General features: G+C 51.7%; 7 protein-coding genes across 7 annotated transcripts; 5 read left to right on the top strand and 2 right to left on the bottom strand.

The window, feature by feature from the left end:
• Positions 1 to 554: 554 nt before the first annotated feature.
• POX_b02351 (uncharacterized protein) lies at positions 555 to 1,569 on the top strand (the record flags this gene model as incomplete). The annotated part of the gene is made up of 2 exons (XM_050111265.1): positions 555 to 636; positions 836 to 1,569. 2 exons carry the CDS (start codon positions 555 to 557, stop codon positions 1,567 to 1,569), a joined length of 816 nt encoding a protein of 271 aa, XP_049971611.1.
• Positions 1,570 to 1,622: 53 nt separating this feature from the next.
• Positions 1,623 to 3,140, bottom strand: POX_b02350 (uncharacterized protein; the record flags this gene model as incomplete). The annotated part of the gene is made up of 5 exons (XM_050111264.1): positions 1,623 to 1,861; positions 1,928 to 2,550; positions 2,608 to 2,810; positions 2,881 to 2,945; positions 2,999 to 3,140. 5 exons carry the CDS (start codon positions 3,138 to 3,140, stop codon positions 1,623 to 1,625), a joined length of 1,272 nt encoding a protein of 423 aa, XP_049971610.1.
• A 254-nt stretch (positions 3,141 to 3,394) lies between these two features.
• POX_b02349 (Pescadillo) lies at positions 3,395 to 5,559 on the top strand (the record flags this gene model as incomplete). Its single annotated transcript, XM_050111263.1, has 3 exons — positions 3,395 to 3,416; positions 3,477 to 3,575; positions 3,641 to 5,559. 3 exons carry the CDS (start codon positions 3,395 to 3,397, stop codon positions 5,557 to 5,559), a joined length of 2,040 nt encoding a protein of 679 aa, XP_049971609.1.
• Positions 5,560 to 6,111: 552 nt separating this feature from the next.
• Positions 6,112 to 8,220, top strand: POX_b02348 (uncharacterized protein; the record flags this gene model as incomplete). The annotated part of the gene is made up of 1 exon (XM_050111262.1): positions 6,112 to 8,220. One exon carries the CDS (start codon positions 6,112 to 6,114, stop codon positions 8,218 to 8,220), a length of 2,109 nt encoding a protein of 702 aa, XP_049971608.1.
• Positions 8,221 to 9,194: 974 nt separating this feature from the next.
• POX_b02347 (putative succinate-semialdehyde dehydrogenase) lies at positions 9,195 to 10,926 on the top strand (the record flags this gene model as incomplete). The annotated part of the gene is made up of 3 exons (XM_050111261.1): positions 9,195 to 9,335; positions 9,381 to 9,468; positions 9,539 to 10,926. 3 exons carry the CDS (start codon positions 9,195 to 9,197, stop codon positions 10,924 to 10,926), a joined length of 1,617 nt encoding a protein of 538 aa, XP_049971607.1.
• A 1,514-nt stretch (positions 10,927 to 12,440) lies between these two features.
• POX_b02346 (uncharacterized protein) lies at positions 12,441 to 13,630 on the bottom strand (the record flags this gene model as incomplete). Its single annotated transcript, XM_050111260.1, has 3 exons — positions 12,441 to 12,776; positions 12,864 to 13,290; positions 13,413 to 13,630. The coding sequence occupies 3 exons, from the start codon at positions 13,628 to 13,630 to the stop codon at positions 12,441 to 12,443; spliced, it is 981 nt and encodes a 326-aa protein (XP_049971606.1).
• A 2,365-nt stretch (positions 13,631 to 15,995) lies between these two features.
• Positions 15,996 to 16,739, top strand: POX_b02345 (uncharacterized protein; the record flags this gene model as incomplete). The annotated part of the gene is made up of 1 exon (XM_050111259.1): positions 15,996 to 16,739. One exon carries the CDS (start codon positions 15,996 to 15,998, stop codon positions 16,737 to 16,739), a length of 744 nt encoding a protein of 247 aa, XP_049971605.1.
• Positions 16,740 to 17,467: the final 728 nt, after the last annotated feature.

Here is a 17,467-nt window from a genome sequence, read left to right as displayed (position 1 = left end):
TCAAACATATTCATGGGCGACCTTCCGAGTCCTTCAATGACATTGCAATTCATGGCCGATTACCTAACCTTCCTTGAGGTTGCACAAGTTCCTTAGAACTGGATCTTTACCTTTTCATGCAGTAAACTGCTGGAGTGGAGGTCTATAGAATTATCATTCCATCATTCCATGTCCAGCGGGGTCCATGTGTTGAAGGAATAGTGATAAATTTTGGCGAATACTCTCATCTGGATTGACCATTCTTTTTTAGCTGCAACGACAGTAGCAGATGCGGAGAATCGGTGAACAGTGTCCAAACCTTGGGACATGGGACTGAATTGAGTGCTGCGCCGTGTGCCCCGACCCGCTCTCTCGTCTCCGCGTCAACACCGAGAGAGGTACCGGCCTCAAGCCCCCAGCACTTCTCTCCCAGAGAAAGAGTTTCGCTCGTGAAACTGCTTATTTTTGACCAGGCAGCCCGCAATCATTAGACGCGAACCCCATCGATCTTGGAAGCCTCCCACACCCATCACCCTGTTTCTAAAGCACTACCATCTTCGCATCGCGTTAAAGAGATGCCGGTTACAAAACAAGGTCGCGTTACCAAATCCAAAAAACCCCAGCGGGCGTCGGGATCTCCCTCGAACATCACTAAAAGTGAGTAAGCCAAAGGTCCCTCGCCTCCCTCCCTACCTTTAGACCAACGTGTATACTTCATGTAAGACTGTACATGCGGCGACGATAGCGGCAGACCCGAAGACATGTTCCAGCCTCAGTCCGAACGTGAACATATCAATGTGATCTTGTCAACACGTGCTTACTTTTCCTCCCTCCCTCTCTCTCCTTAACTTTTCAGGCTTGCCATTGGTGGAGCGGACAAATGCGCTCGCGATCGAACAATTCATCTCACAATATGTATCACCACCCGAGGAAAGAAAGCCTTCAAGCGATGGCCCTGAATCCACCGTGACTGAAAACTCACTCGCAAATGAAACCGACGTTCACATGGACGTATACTCCACGGCGACTCTCTCGAAAGAGGATCTGGAGGCATGTCTGGACTTGGTGGAGTCTACATCTCGCGAGGACTACTCTGCGTCAAGTACAGGCTGGTCCCGGTCCAAAAAACGCCGGGAGATGAGGCTGCCTGAAATGAAGTACTTGATTCTGCGCCGCCGCCCGGAATTACCGGGGTTCTCGTCTCTTCAGCCATCACGCGAATCTTCAAATGAGGTCCAGGTGGTGAAGGAGGGGACGAGGGACAAGCGCCGTATCCTCGGATTCCTATCTTGCATGGTTACATATGAAGACGGCAAAAAGGTGATGTATTGCTACGAGATTCATCTTGCTGCAGAAGCTCGCGGCCGGGGTCTGGGTGCCCTATTGATGCAGCGTATGGAGGAGATCGGGAGGCGGATTGGGTTGGAGAAATCCATGTTGACCGTGTTTAGGTCGAACACCACTGCACGGAAATTCTACGAAAAAGGCGGATATGAGGTGGATGAGTATTCTCCAGAGCCGCGGAGATTACGAAACGGAACGGTAAAAGAGTCCGACTATCTCATCTTGTCGAAACCGTTGACGCCTTGATATACTATTTGAGGACGAGAGCAGGCTCAGAGAAATATGGCGAGTAATGTACATTAGACTTGTTTGACCTCTTCCCCCTTGCGCTCAGGATGATCCTGTTCCCACTCGTCTCGGATCGCAGCAAAGATGCTGTCTGCGAGCAGAATGGATAACCCGAGACTCCACACCAGAGTGATGGCGTAGAAAAAGTTGGCATTGCCGGACCCCGCATATATCCAGAGGTGGTAAAAGGCCGGACCAAGCAAACTCGAGTAGAGGAGAACAGAGATGGCGAAAAAGGTATATCGCATCACTGGACATAGGTCAGGAATTCTGTGTGAATACGACGCGTGCCGAGAGAAAAAAGAAAAGGACTTACAAGGGAAGAGATGTCGGTATAATGGCAGCACCGCTAGGTATAGTGAAGCATCTGAAATACTGGGATAAGGCTTGAAGATGGCAAAGACACCCAAAAGCGAGGTAATGACGAAGAGAGGTTGCCGGCGGAGCCTAGCAGTGAGCCCTCCAACGTAACTGGCTAAATGAAGCCAGAATACCCCAAGGAAGAATTCACGGAAGGAATCGAACATTTCGATGAAAAAGTACCACCACAGACCCACGTTCGGCGTGAGATCAGGCACCAACAGATGGAAGCCATAAGTGGCTGAGACAAACTCCCAGAAGTTACCCGTGATCATAATAGATAACCCAAGAAGACCTGCGATACTGCCTAACAAGATTCCGCCATGCTGGGTCACGAAAACGGAGGTGCTGGGTGGTAGCGAACACTTCTCAGCACGTCGATCATAGCAGAGCAAAACCAGCGGAATGAAGAGCAGCGCCGGGTAGAGAGAGAGATAGGATGCGAGTCCAAGTGCGAGCATTGCGTTCAAGCTATTTCCGCCCACAGCACTGGAGACGGCCAACAGTATGCCAGAAGTAGTGAAGACACTCGTTGACCGCGCCAGACACGTTGCGATGGTAAACGGATTGAACAAAAACCTGTTGAGATATGAGCATCCACCTCTTTAGACAATTCATGTGCGGAGAGAAATTCACCATGCCGCTATTGATGTACCGTCCCAACGAACATTCTTACGCATAGCGGAGTGTAGGCGGCTCTGGACCGACTGGCCCGACTCGGAGATTGTCGCCAATGCATGTGCGTTCACCAGATCCACAACCCCATAAAAAACCGCAATTGAAATCGGATGGTAACGTACGTCGGGGAGGAGAGCGAAGAGTGGGAGGAGAAGCGGCGCCTAAATCGATGAGCAGAGCCCTAGTCAGTTATGCCCACTTTGGCAATATTGTAGATGTCGAGTAGCTCACTTGGTGGAAGACTCCGCCGTCGTATGGTGACACGTCACGCGTATAGAGATAAAGCCCCTCTTGCACTGTCAGGTGAATTAGCAAAGACTGACCAGATCAACGTCCCATGAACACATACGTCGCTTAAAACTGTTGACCGGAGTAGACACCTCAACACGGCCGGTAAGCAGGTCTGGTAGAGAAGGGAACAGACAGATGAGGATCAACCGCAGCGCAAAGGCTGCGCCAAATATCGTGATCCTCCGTCGATCCACCGCCATGTTGAAAGATCTGGAGTTGAATCGAAGACTGGCAGCTGGTGAACGACCAATGCTCCTGTTGTGTCCAGCTATCCAAATGGTCCCTTAAAGTGCCGCCGAGGGACGAAAGGCGGAGCAACCACGGACACCCGCAACGCACGGGCCACTTCGGCCGGGTCGAGAAAGAAAAAAAGTTATCGAGAATTTTTCTTCTTCTTATCAGCAAATACTGTTTGGTTTTTTTTTTCGCAAAAAGAACTTCAACAGATTTTACCATGGCGAAGATTAAGAAGAAGGGTATGATCCGATGATGTCCGGTACCATGAGTGATTACTGATGTTTCAATTCTCCCAATAGGCACCCACGGCCAGGCCAAAAACTACATTACTCGTACCCAGGCCGTGCGAAAGCTTCAAATTTCCTTGCCCGATTTCCGTCGCCTATGTATCTTCAAGGGTAAGTAGAGATCTCTAGCGCATTGAATCTGACGTAAGATGACTGATCTTCCTGGCGGTTGAAAGGAATTTATCCTCGTGAGCCTCGCAACAAGAAGAAGGCCTCTAAGACAGCGACTCCGAACACGACATTCTACTACACCAAGGACATCCAGTATCTGCTCCACGAGCCGCTGCTCAACAAGTTCCGTGACCAAAAAGCTCTTGCGAAGAAGATCGCTCGATCCCTCGGCCGAGGCGAAGTCAGCGACGCTGCGCGTCTTGAGAAGAACCACGCTCCTAAGCTTACTCTCGACCATGTCATCAAGGAGCGCTACCCGACCTTCATCGACGCCTTGCGCGACCTCGACGATGCTCTGTCTCTGCTTTTCCTCTTCGCTACTCTCCCTTCATCGGACCATGTGCCCCACAAGACGATCGCGCTTTGCCAGCGCCTCTGCCACGAGTTCCAGCATTATCTGATCATGACCAACTCGCTGCGCAAGTCTTTCCTTTCAATCAAGGGTATCTACTATCAGGCTACCATCCAGGGCCAAGATATCATGTGGCTTGTTCCCTACCGGTTCGTTCAGCGTGTCAACGGCGATGTCGACTACAGAATTATGGCTACCTTTGTCGACTTCTACACGACCTTGCTGGGCTTTGTCAACTTCCGTCTTTATTCTTCAATCGGCTTGAGATATCCTCCCAAGTTCGATACCCGCAGCGATGAGAACGGTGCTGAGCTGGCAGCGTTCACTCTGGAGAGTCGCAATGCGACCGAGGGTGCCAAGTCCATCGGATCCACTAAGCCCAAGGCCATTGAAAACTCGACGACGGAGGTGTCCAAGGACGTTCAAGCCAAGGTGGACAAGGTTATCAAGTCTGCCGGGTTAGATCAGGCCGAGGACGAGCCGATGGAGGACAAGAACGACGAGGAGTCCACTGATGCCATTGATCGATTCGAGCCTGCTGCCCCCGAGGCCGACACTCTTCCCCAGCCTGACATGAGTGGTAACGAAGCCGGCGCTCTTTTCGCTCCCTTCACCTTCTACATTTCCCGTGAGGCCCCCAAGGCACCCCTGGAGTTCATTCTCCGCGCTTTCGGCTGCAAGCGTGTTGGCTGGGATGCCGTGATGGGTGACGGCGCGTTCACCCACGATGAGGCCGACCCTCGCATCACACACCAGATCGTTGATCGCCCCCAGCTTCCCGAGGGATCTCTTCCTGCTGTCCCCGCCGCTGCTGAGGGTTCCACGCCGAAGGTCAAGCCCGGTACCCGCATCCCAGGTCGCACATACGTCCAGCCTCAATGGGTCTGGGACTGCATCAACGAAGGCAAGCTTCTCCGTGCTGACCTTTATGGACCCGGTACTACTCTTCCGCCCCACTTGAGTCCATGGGTCAAGCCTTCTCGTGGTGGTTACGACCCTCGCGCCAGCTTGGCTGAACAAGAAGCCGAGGACGAGGCTGAGATCGCGGAGGAGGAAGAGGATGACGCCGAGGAGAGCGACGAAGAGATGGCTGATGAGCCTGTCTCTGCCAAGAAGGACGCCACGGCTGTCACAGAGTCCGATGATGAGTCTGTCGATAGCGGCATGGATGTTGCCGGCACTGACGACGACGAGAGTGAGAGCGACGAGGAGGAGGAGGAAGACGAGTTCCCCGGTGTCGACGACGAGGCTGCATCCGAATCTGACGATGACGATGAGGCTGCTCGCAACCAGCATCAACGCGAGCTGGAGGCTGAGGCGGCTGGTCTGCCGTTCTCTGCAGGTGCTACCGATGAATCCGCCAAGAAGAAGTCCACCAAGTCCAAGAAGCTGGCAGCGAAGAAGCGCCAGGAGGACGAGGAGCTCGAGCGACAGAAGATGATGATGAGCCGCAAGAAGCGCAAGTTGCTCGAGAAGATGATGTACTCGAACAAGAAGACTTCCGACGAGGCTGCCAAGCTTCGTTCGAAGCGTCGCAAGCTTGAGAAGGGCGAGAAGGCTGCTCAGAAATAGAGTCAGGCTGGGTTACGATAAAAGCGCGAAGAGTCACATCCATGGTTTTAAATTTCGGCGTTTGCGGATGGGATAGTCCCCTGTATATGCATGTCTTAAAAAATTCATTATATCAAAGTTGAGTCTCCCACTAAGACTCTTTTCCTTGTAACACCGTAGTCTTCGTTGTTGGACAATCTACTAAGAAGCGTCGTATCTCTCCGGGTCATTGGACCTGATAAGTGATCCATCTCTCGCGACGCCGAGGCGACCATGGAGACTGTAATAAGCCTTTTGCTCGAAGCCCGAAGTCATCAAGACGTCACGTGAGTGTTTGTCCCGATCCACTCGGTCAAATTTTGGGAGCACCTGTGCGACGATTTCCCATTGAGCCTGGCATGCAAATGCATAGAGATTTAAATCACCAGAGAAACCCCAATCAAGCGTGATGCTTGATCACATTGATCTAAGAAATAAGATCTGTCCGCCCGCGCGTCAACCTGCAGATTTGCTGTGATATGCCGGCTCCATCTCAGGGCGAACCACATATCAACTTTGCCAAAACTCCGAGGCATGTCCTCATTCTCCGATAAGCAGCAGCCATCTTCGTCTCAGTTCTATCCGCCACAATCTGTACAACCTTACCAGTCGTTATTTGGTGGACCAAGCAGCGATGTCGATCCACCACCATCATCTCTCCCGGAGCCACTGCGGCGGCCTGGGGCATCCCTCTTTGGTGGCCCAGTCGGCCTTGACACCATCTCCGAACGAGATATTGCCTCAGACCCTATGGAACTGAGCCAGGCTGATGGCGACTATGATGAATATGGCACAGTCAGATTCCCTGCTCTTGGCGGCCCTGATCACGTTGCCTTCCTAGAAAGCGACACCGTCCAATTTGAAGACAGGGACCCCGATGTTACCAAGTCATCTCAGCCCAACCTGGAACAACCGATACTTCCATCTTCATCTGAGACGATCCGCCCCGCCTTGGCGACGCAGACCTACTTCCTGAACCGTGGCAGAGATCTGCCACTCGGCGTTGAACGCCCCAATCGCTGGAATGGACCTGCCTCAACGTACCGACGACTTACAGCTGATGACAGAGGAGCCTACGAAGGTATTGTCACGGAACGAGCCAGAGACCTTGCTGCTCACCTGTATAATGCCCATGCGTATCGCAACCGGCGACACCTAGCTCCAAGCAAGCCAGAAGAGGCGCGAGAGGCCGATGGTCCGGAGAGACACTTTCCTCCCCGACGCTGGGTTGCGTGGCCACGACCAGCCCCTCATGTGCCACGCCCCGACGAGTCCATTCAAAGGCAGCTCGATGGACCTGACTCAATGCATATGCAGTCTGATCTCCGTCCCAGTTACAATGTAGAGGAGTCTGTGATTGCGATCATGATGAAGCATGCGAAGGAAACCTTTCTGGCCCGCGAATGGGATCTTGAGGAAGTCAAGGTCTCGCGTCTCAGCAGAGGAGACGACACTGATGACATGAAAGATGAAGACCTAAAAGATGCCGACGAAAAAGATGAGGCTCCCCAGCCAGACGTTGTGCCGCTTCAGCCCATCGTTCAAGCCGACGACGGCCTATCCCGGAAGCAATTACGCCCATTGTCTCGGAATGTAATAAGTCAGATCGATCGTCTCTTGATGGGTTTGCACCATTCCGTGAAGACACGGTTCCAGGATGATGACTCTAGCAGTGAATCCGAGATCGAGGGCCGTGATACAGACTACGAGACGTCTCGATCACGATCAAGACGTGTGAGTGGGACACGAAGTCAGTCACGTGGCCGAAAGCGAGCTCGACGACAGTCTAGTCACTCGCAGACATCAAGTCATCGTTCCAGAAGTGGTCGTTCGTCCACAGCAGCAAGCACACAGACTGGAAGCGCAGGCAGCCCTTCCCGGTCGAGGGGCAGGTCTCGCACCTCTCGCACCTCTCGCACTAGTGCAGACCTATCTGCGACAAAGTACCGACTTGCCCTGCGAGACTGGAGCGAGGTCATGGGCATCGCCGCGATGATGGGCCTGCCCTCCGCAGCGGTGGCGCGTGCTTCCAAACGATGTGCCGATCTCTTTGGAGAGGACATGACTTTTCGCACCTTCCAGGAGGGGCGCATGGTCAAGGTTCCTCCTACGAAGGGATCAGTCCGATCGGGTGACAAATGGGAGTACTATGAAAGTGACACGGATGTCGAGACAGAACCCGAGCTACAGCATGAGGCTGCGCCCACGATTGGGCCGTCTGAACTGGATTCGATATCATCACCGCGCAAGCGCAAGCAAAGGTCTCGAGTTCGATCACGGTCACAATCTCACTCTCGGCGACATCGTTCGAGCTCCGCCGTCGGTCCGCCGGCGCCGACCGTTGCGGCTGTGGTCTCTGGCAACTCTGTTCCTGGCTCCGACTTTGCGGATCAGCTCGGCGACGCTGGTGATACTGCTGGACAATTACCAGCACTGCCGGTCCCCAAAGGCAGAGGCGAACACCGGAAAGCCGACATTATCTGCCCCGTGAAGCGATGTTCGCGACACACTCATGGATTCTCAAGGACGTGGAATCTTACCCTCCATATGCGACGAGTTCATCCGAACTATGTTCCTGGAGATCGCGAGCGATCTCGATCTCAGAGTACGCCGGGAGGCGTTGAAGTCATTGAAATTGATTGAAATCTACCTTGCAATATAATACCATCTTTGTTAAAGACATTCAAAGATTTTATTTTTGTGTGTGTGTGTGTGTGTGAAGGAACTGTCTGCAATCGCTCTGATGTCCAGGAGACTGCTTGGCATTGAGACTCAGTCGGCCATGGATAAAGCTCGGCTGGCCCTTCCTAGTTGACGTTGATTTCCTCGGTTTTGGCAGTCTGTAATCACACCAGTGCTTTAAGATACGGTAATACAGAAACATTATCTTGTATCATCTGTGCAGAATGTAGTTTTGATTCGCGGGGAATACCGAGCTGGGAGGAATACCTCCTTTTCATTGGTAGAGATATCCGACCGGAGTAGCGCAACGAAATCTCATGACAGCAGACGCAGAGCTTCCACTCTCTCTTCTCCACAATCTCCCAATGCGAAGCATGATGAACCGCGATAGGCAACAAGCGCAAAGACTACAATCACATCAATTCAATGCTTCAAGTAGAGGTGAATTCAGCAAGAAAGAGAAGTCAAGATGGTGTCTCATCACAACTGAAGACTGAAGAAAAAGCGTGATCAAGCAAACCCCTAGAATTTCGTGTGGAAACCAGTTGCCCTCTCCTCGGGAATGACATCAACTGGCAGGACGGCCTTCCCCAGCTTTCTCGTCAGTCCCCGCCGAGCTTCCAGTTTCCCTTCTGAGCAACCAATCCAGCACAATTTCTGACACATCGGCGTGACTGGAAATTTCATTTTTGGTACTCCTCAGCCGTGTCTGGAAGGAATCCTTTTTATGTGCCGTCAATCCGAATTCTTTTAAACCCCGGGCCTTTCCTCCGCGCAGGAACCGCGTCTCTTCACAAGCAAGCTTTCCTCGTCCCCGCATCCTTCGCGCAGGTGATCCTTCTTCTTTGCCGTCTACAACTCCCTGCTGTTCTCACGGGGTGCTCTCAGTGTCCATTTGCCCTTTGATTCCTCACGAACCTCGTGATATTTTCATAATGGACCGCATCGTCCGCCCAGTCACCCGGCAATTGCTCCGACCTCGTCTACCCTTACCCGATTCCTCCTCCCCCAGTCGCCCGCAGATTATACTCGACAGGACACACTCGGCCCGAGGTGCGTCTGGCTCTGCGCCCTGGGTCTCTGATTGATGCATGGACCAGAAACACTGACAATTCCTATAGCTCAAGGACAAGTCTCTGTTCATTGAGAAATGCTACGTCAATGGCGAATGGGTGACTGCCCACTCTGGCAAGACCTTTGAGGTTCATGGTGAGAAGCGCCAACACAGAGAAAAATTGACTCTTGCTGCTGCAATGCTAACTCTACCTGATCAACCTAGATCCTGCCACTGGGGAGCTCATCGGCACATGTCCGGAACTCGACACCACCGACGTGGAGAAGGCGATCCAGGCTGCCTCGGAGGCGTTCCCATCTTTTCGCACAACACTAGCTCGCGAGCGGGCGCGCATGCTCCGTCGGTGGTACCAACTCATGGTAGACAATGCAGAAGATTTGGCCAAGTTGATCACATGGGAGAATGGAAAGCCTTTGGCAGATGCCAAAGGTGAAGTCAACTACGCCGCCAGCTTTTTCGAGTGGTTCAGTGAAGAGGCGCCTCGCACCTACGGCGACACCATCCCCGCATCCGTGCCGGGGAACCGAGTGATCACCTTGAAACAGCCCGTTGGTGTCTGCGGTCTCTTGACACCCTGGAACTTCCCCGCGGCGATGATCACCCGTAAGATTGGGCCCGCCTTGGCGGCTGGCTGCACCGTTGTTGCGAAATCTCCGAGCGAGACCCCTTTCACTGCAAATGCCCTAGCTGAGCTGGCTCACCGGGCGGGCATCCCTAAGGGTGTGGTCAACATTGTCACTTCCTCCGAGAACACGGCCGCCGTTGGTGAGCTCATCACGACGCACCCGGAAGTGCGTAAGGTCTCGTTCACGGGCTCTACGAATGTTGGCCGCCTGCTCATGAAGCAAGCATCCTCCACGATTAAGAAGGTGTCTTGGGAGTTGGGTGGGAATGCTCCCTTCATCGTCTTTGACGATGTTGAGGATTTGGATGCGGCTGTGAATGGCGCAATCGCTTCCAAGTTCCGCAGCTCTGGCCAGACTTGCGTGTGCGCCAATCGTATCTACGTGCAAAGTGGTATCTACGATGAGTTTGCCAAGCGATTCACCGCCAAGGTCAAGGACTTCAAACTCGGCGCGGGCTTTGGCGAGGGTGTCACTCATGGACCCGTCATTCACGAGCGGGCCGCCGCAAAGGCCCATGAACACGTTGAAGATGCGGCCTCCAAGGGCGCCACAGTGGTCGTGGGTGGACAGAGAGCGTCTGCCCTGGGGCCCAATTTCTACGAGCCCACTGTTCTCACGGGCATGACCAAGGACATGCTCCTCGCCTCCGAGGAGACTTTTGGTCCTGTGGCCGGCCTCTTCCCCTTCGACACCGAGAAGGAGGTTGTTGAGCTTGCAAACAAGGCCGAGGTTGGCCTCGCGGGATACTTCTTCAGCAGCGACGTTCGTCGCATTTTCCGCGTTGCCGAGGCTCTGGAGGTTGGTATGGTGGGTGTCAACACAGGGTTGATCAGCGATGTTGCCTCCCCATTCGGTGGTGTCAAGCAGAGTGGCTTTGGACGTGAAGGCAGCAAGTACGGTATTGATGAGTTTATGACTATCAAGAGCGTCACATTTGGTGGTATGGGTGAGCCATTGCAGGGATAAGCGTTTGACGCTGGGAAAGACGATGAAGGCATATCACGATGTATCATAAAATCAGTGGCAAACTCAAAATTGAAATCTCTTTCTTTTTCAAGCAGTCTCAGTCCTAAGTAGATCAGTTTCGTCGTCTAAAATATTGCCTCTTGTCACTAAGTTTCCTTGACGTGCTGATACTCAACAAGATAAATATCACGTGACCATTCTCCCATCCGCCGTCTCAATGGCACCAAGTTCGCCGCCCTCGATGACTTCATACCTCAACACGAGCATTTCCGTTTGGAAAAAAAAAGAATCAAGTATACACCTGATCGACTATCAATCTCAGAAGCTCTAGCTCTTCACTTTCTTTTCCCTATCATTTTACTTTGATTAATCTCCATGCGTCCATCCATCCCCCTTCTGGCCGCCATCTCCCGCGCGCCAGCATCCAAACTGAAAAAGCCCACCATCAGTCTAGATCATGTAAGCTCCCCCAGCCTTTTTACTACCTCGTCATACTTGGGTCGCTTTATTTTTTTGGTTTGAATAAGCATACCTTTCTTCTCCTTCTTTTTTTTCCTCCCGGGGGTGGAAGGTACCTAGTTATGATTACGTCGTTGAGGACTTGGGCTAAAGTGTTACTATGTTTGGGCAGTTTATTCAAAGACAACGAGTTCTTTCGTTGTGGCGGGAGATTTTGAGGACATTGTATAGTATGCTCTCTTTTCCTTCTTTTTTTGATTTTCCTTTTTCTCTTTTTGTGTTTGAAGAAGAAAAACCCCCAAGCGAAAGAAAGAGGAAAAGAATGAAAACTGACCGATTGATTTGATGATCTTATAGAGGCTCCGCCTTCGGCAACGCGGGATGAGTTGCGGTTATATGCGCGTCAGGAATTTGAACGGAATCGCAATGTATCTGATTTGGTTAGTATTTTGACACTCTTTTTTTTGCTTTTCTTTCTCTTTCCATTTTTCGGGGGGATTTTGCCTTTTTGGAAAGTGTTCCTTGAATGAATGAAAGGAAAACAAGGTCGAGGAGCCCTGGCTAACTTGTTTGAAATTGATAGTCCCATATCCGTTATTTGATTTCAGTAAGTGGGCTGTCCTGGACCTGGTAGATACCTACAGACTTGTCCAATTTCCATCTCTCCTTTTTATTGTTTGCTTTGTTCTGTGCAATGGGGTTTTTCTGACTCAGATTTAGACAGGAAAGGCCGAGTTTGATACTATGCGGCGGTATATTGACGAGCAGATTGCAAGATAGATTCACATTCTGTCCAATACTACGTCAACTTCTGTACATTCATAAATATAAAATATCAAATGCGCTCTATAGAAATGGAAAAAAAAAAGCCAGACACTGAGTGCTGCATCCCCGGGGGTGCTTTGCTCGCATTCTCAGCGAATCCGTCCCTTCATCTTCCTGATAATCAGAGCAGATAGACGGGCCCCGATCCCAGGTCGCTCGGGGGAATGAAGAGCCTACCTGTCTTTATTGAGATACAGGTCATTCTTCAAGAGCCTGCGAGCCCGCTGGAATTAAAGCTGCGTTGTGTGTGGCGCATGATGCAAAACACTCAAGTAGGGCTGATCATCCCTTGACCCCAAGTGACCAAAAACCAGCCCCGTGTCACTGTGGTGGGAATTAAAGGCCTTGTACAGGACGAGCTGCGAGCAGCACTTCAAGAGGCAGACGTAGGCAATGACTGTGCACACAGGTTCAAAGACCGCAGCAAACAATTTTATCGGGTATACATTGTGTGGCAGCTCGTTGCGAAGCCAGTGGACAATGCTCCAGTCGATGAAAATTACTGACCAAAACACATTGATCGCAAAGAATGCGGTGCTCGAGATCAGGAATAGAGTGGCGGACCGCTGGGAATGAGAAGACCGAGAGCGGGCTCAGTCAGCATATCGAAGTCTAAACATTGCAAAACGTTCAAGGACCATAGCTGAACATACCGAGACTTGGCGATCCATCTTGTATGATCGGACTGTTGCAAAAATCGCCTGAATAAGAACCTGAAGTGACGCAAGCCAATGCACAAGCTGGCGGACACATCCACTCCAGTGGTAGGTATCGTAAAAAATTCGGTGGCTAAAGATTCGTTGGCCCTGACAAATATACACAACGTAGAAGATCCACTCCAACAAGCTCGCTAGAACAACCACAGCAAGGCTGAACATGTGCATCCTGCCTAATTTGCGCGAGGATCCACCCATGGACCGCTGTTGAAAGAGCTGGGCCAGTCGAAAGAGGATATAGAATGTCATGCACAATGCGAGCAAGTAGAAGAACCACTGGACCATAGCGGGGAAAATGTATATCTCAGAGTAAGGTGATGGAGCAGCTGCCATAGAGCCGACGATCACGCTCAATATGCCGGAACTGGAGGGGGTTTCATATAAGCATCGGGGAATCCCATTAAAAAGTAAGAGCGGACACGCGATATGAAGAAGGTATCGCCTTGTTCGGGCAGGCAGGGTGGATCGATGATGCGATGCACTCACAGGAGGTAGGCGATGGACGAGCTCAGGAGATACTTGCGAAGGATCAGACCTTTCTCGACCGATTGTCCTTTTCGGTGCCATATCGCAACGATGAGGCCCATAAATACGAATAGTTGAATGAGGCTCGCGGCTATAGAGATACCATAGAATACCCGTTCCTCCTTCTCCTGCCAGTCGCCGGTCGAGCTTCTTCGAGACACCAAATGTTGATCGTCCATCTCTGTGGCATGCAGCGTCTTCGGCCACGGTGAGTATGCGTATCGGCAGCTTCAATCCCCCGATTTCAGAGGACAATGCTCACAAAGAACTCGGTGTTCAAGGGTGCCAAATCTGATCTGGCGGCGAGGAAACTGGGGTCGATTTTTGAGATGCATCGGGGCCTTTTGTATTCAGTGTGTCGGCATCGCCTCCAAGGGCTATGTTTTGCATCTTGCCCAACCTTGATGCGTCAGGCGCCCCATGTGAAGAAAACCGGGGGCCAAATTGCGATCGTTGTGCGTAAGGTCCTTCAACCCAGCGTCCTACAAGTGTGATGCTCCGCCGGGGCGTGTCTTGGCCGCTTGGCTCCGTGCTGTCCGTGGCTCCCGCGTGGTCGCTGAGCCGAGGACAGTGAAGCCTATAGGACAGATTGGCTTGGCCTGATTGTTGGCCTGACGCGGGGGTGGCTTTCTCGTGGGCTATGCCACAGTCACGATTCAGAATTTGACATGCTGACTGGTGCTTGCACCCTTCTTGTCGCCCCCAAGAACAGGCCGGGAATTAGCAACTCCGCCTCGCTCTGAATAGCTCGGGCGCAGTGAGTCGAAAGTCTTGGCGAAATGCGGTTGCGATTGACTATGGCCGCTTTGAACGTTCCGGGCGTGTGATTCTGGTGGCTCTGCAAATTTGAGCCCTGGCAAGTTGATCAACCCAGTCATAGACCCGTGTTGTTGTTCCCGTTGTTTTTTTTTTGCCCTTTCCTGGTTTGGTCTTTCGATTCAAGCTTTGCCTTGTATGGGAGGGGTGCTGTTGACTGATCTCTTGGCGAGACAGATTTGCATTTTCCACCCCGCAAGGTTTTATGAAAGAGTGAAAGAGTCATCACGGTCCGTCAGCCTCACGTGGTCTTTCTTACCCATCTTCCTCCACTCAGTTTTGCAGGAGGTGAACCATGTCAGGAGATTCTGATTTGCGCTCCGATCCATAGTTCTGAAAGGGCTTCATGGCTTATTGCTGGTTCCCATGCTGTAAATTAGAGATCGAGGGTTTCCCACGAGACCAAAGATCGAGCACGAATCCAGTCTATGATAGAACCAACGGCAGAATTAACGTGCAGTGCAGGCGAGCTTCCTTATCGATCAACCAAGAAGAATCGTCAGAATCGCGGCTTGTTGGGCAAATGGGCCTTGAATGGGTGCATGGTGCATGGTGCAATTGCTCGATGATCATAAGATCATCTTCCACGGCACCCATATTCGATGCTTTGATCTTCTGATCTTGCGGGTGCACCGCAGGATTCCAAACGCAAATTCTTGGAGCCCGACCGTTTTCCAGGCACGGTAACTTTCTCTGCGCGAAGCCCAGAAGGTCCTCCAATCAGTCGGAGAGTCTCGCCGTTTTGGAGGCAAGAGAAGGCACATGACCATCGGGTTCCAGAGCCGCGTTCTTGAGGCCTGAAGCTGACGGTCGACCAAACGTAGTGTCCCCATGCCCAGAAAACTGGGTTCCATCCACCGATGTACCCATCTCATGGCAGTGTGAATGGAGTCCGATGAGAGTAGAGTCAGATTGCGTCGTGAGAGTCATTACTGGCTCATGGTCGGACACACAGTAGGACAGACTACATTCGTACCACTCTCGTACTTGACGATCGAGGAGTACTTTGAATCAAGTGGGGGTTCGTAAGTGGAAGGTGACTTCAACGAAGTAGCTCGCGGACTATGATTGGTGCTCGGGTTATAGGGTTGTGGATTCTCTCATGGACGGTTGACGAGTCCGTCACTGAACTTTTGGAGTGTGGAGACTGAAGTTCACCAGATTGCCTTCTCTTGTCATTGGCATCGCTTCTGTACTCCACCAATCAGGTCTTGACTGTTGCAGTGCAAGCCGAGACCAGGGGTCTTGGAGAAGGGGTCGAGACCGGGTCGTGACTGGCTGGACCGTCTCAGACGGGTATAGCATCCGCTCGTTCACTGTGGCGAGACCTTGATTTGGACATTTGATATGGTGCGAGGTTGGGATGATTTGCGTTTCAGCTGTCATAATTCCACCCAAAGAGGGTGTGCCTTGGTCATCTTCTATCGTCATTTACCACACTGGCGGTGCAATGCTCCTCCCACCAACTGACCCCCCTCATCCCCATATCCATGGAGCGGCAATCTTGTCCTGTACCGTGTGGATGGAAAGACAACTATTTAGAAGCTCCATCTCCGACCTTAAGCTAAGGAATTGACTCTCAAAAATTCTGTCCCGAATCGTTGACGTATCTCTCACCGTGACTCCTCCTTTGTCTTCCCAACGGCCAAGAGACCATCGAGAGCATCCTATTTGAGACTGCGCGCAGACAAAGTCAATTGATTTCACCGATTTGAAATCCTTCAAGCCATGGCCACCTTGATGTTCGGCTCCAGCGCTGGCAACACTTTCAACAATCTACCCAACTTGTCCATTGCGGAACAGTCGATCAACCCAGCAGAGCTCCCATGGCTTTCGGTCTTGACGCCTCCTTCCGATCAAAATCTCTACTCCCAATCCCCCAACCAGTCCCTCCAAAAAGAATCCTACCTACCACATGATCCATTAGACCGCGAGAAACACGCCGGCGTGCGTCCACAACCTGTGCGCCGGACTCGTCGAGTCTCATCTCACTCTTCCTCTTCCACCACCACCAACGAGAATATCAGCCCCGAGAGGGCCAAGCACCTGGAACGCAATCGAATCTCCGCCAACAAGTGTCGACTGAAGAAGAAAAAAGAACATGCCCGAATGGAAAGCATTCTCCACACAGAGACCCGCAAGCGTGATGCGCTACTCTCCGAAGTGGGACTGTTGAAGGATGAGCTGTGGTATCTCAAAAACATGATCTTCGAACACGCTCAATGTGACAATCCGCACATCAATCACCAATTGGCCATGATGACGGAACAGGTCTTGAGCAAGAGTCCCAGCTCAGCTGCAAGTGTCTCGCCCGTCTTCACCACCAAGACCAAGCTCGACGGGGCCCTCTTCGAGGCAGTGGAGCATGACAAACTCCCCAGCAAGTCGGTTCCTCCTCTTTCCTGCGATACGAGTCATGAGCCGGGTCTTTCAGACGTCATGTTTGACAACCTGGTGAACATTTTGGAGTAATTCATCTGATGTACACATGCTCTCCTGTCCCCTTCAGGATGGTACATGATTCTTTGACGAATGATGATTATGAAATTTCTTCAATGGCGTCTTCTATCTCTATTTGTGCCTTCCTGGGTTCTGTTTTTTTCTTGCTCCCTCTTTTGTTCCATTGTATACTTTCCTCCTTCTCTTCTCTCTCTCTCTCTCCTTCCTGTCTCCTTTGGCACCGGATGCACATCATCAGGGGGGGACGAGAATATCTTACTTTTTCTTTTTGTTCTCTTACCTTTTCTCCATCCTCAGTTGCATGAAGCAGGAACTTTCATCATTACAAGGATGTTTCAATTGTTCATGCTTTCCCATCTTCATTCTCGATGAGGAGACCACATTCACTGATAGCATAGTAGAGTCGCGGCGCGACCTCATAATAGGAAACATTCCATTCCCACAATCCCTCATCCATTCAGCACCGCATCCGCAACTTCTCCCTCCATCAAGGACGTTTTAATTCTCCAGGCCCTGGAAAGTTCAAAGAGCCCCCTCCAAGAGCAGTTCCACAACTCCCGCGGTTCCATTCTTGGCCGGGTGAACTGATCCATCTCCGCGGAGAAAAGTGCCTTCCAATCAGCGGGAAGGGATCGTCCACTGATAATGGTTGTGGCTGAGGTGTCATATCGGGCTTGGCAATCCACCGACATCATGCAAACGGCCCGTCTGAGCTCGTGACTGGATACCGATGATGACTT

The sequence above is a fragment of the Penicillium oxalicum genome, chromosome II (assembly GCF_001723175.1).
Source record: "Penicillium oxalicum strain HP7-1 chromosome II, whole genome shotgun sequence".
In the NCBI taxonomy this organism is placed as follows: Eukaryota; Fungi; Ascomycota; class Eurotiomycetes; order Eurotiales; family Aspergillaceae; genus Penicillium; species Penicillium oxalicum.
This window is presented reverse-complemented; position numbering and strand designations above follow the sequence as displayed.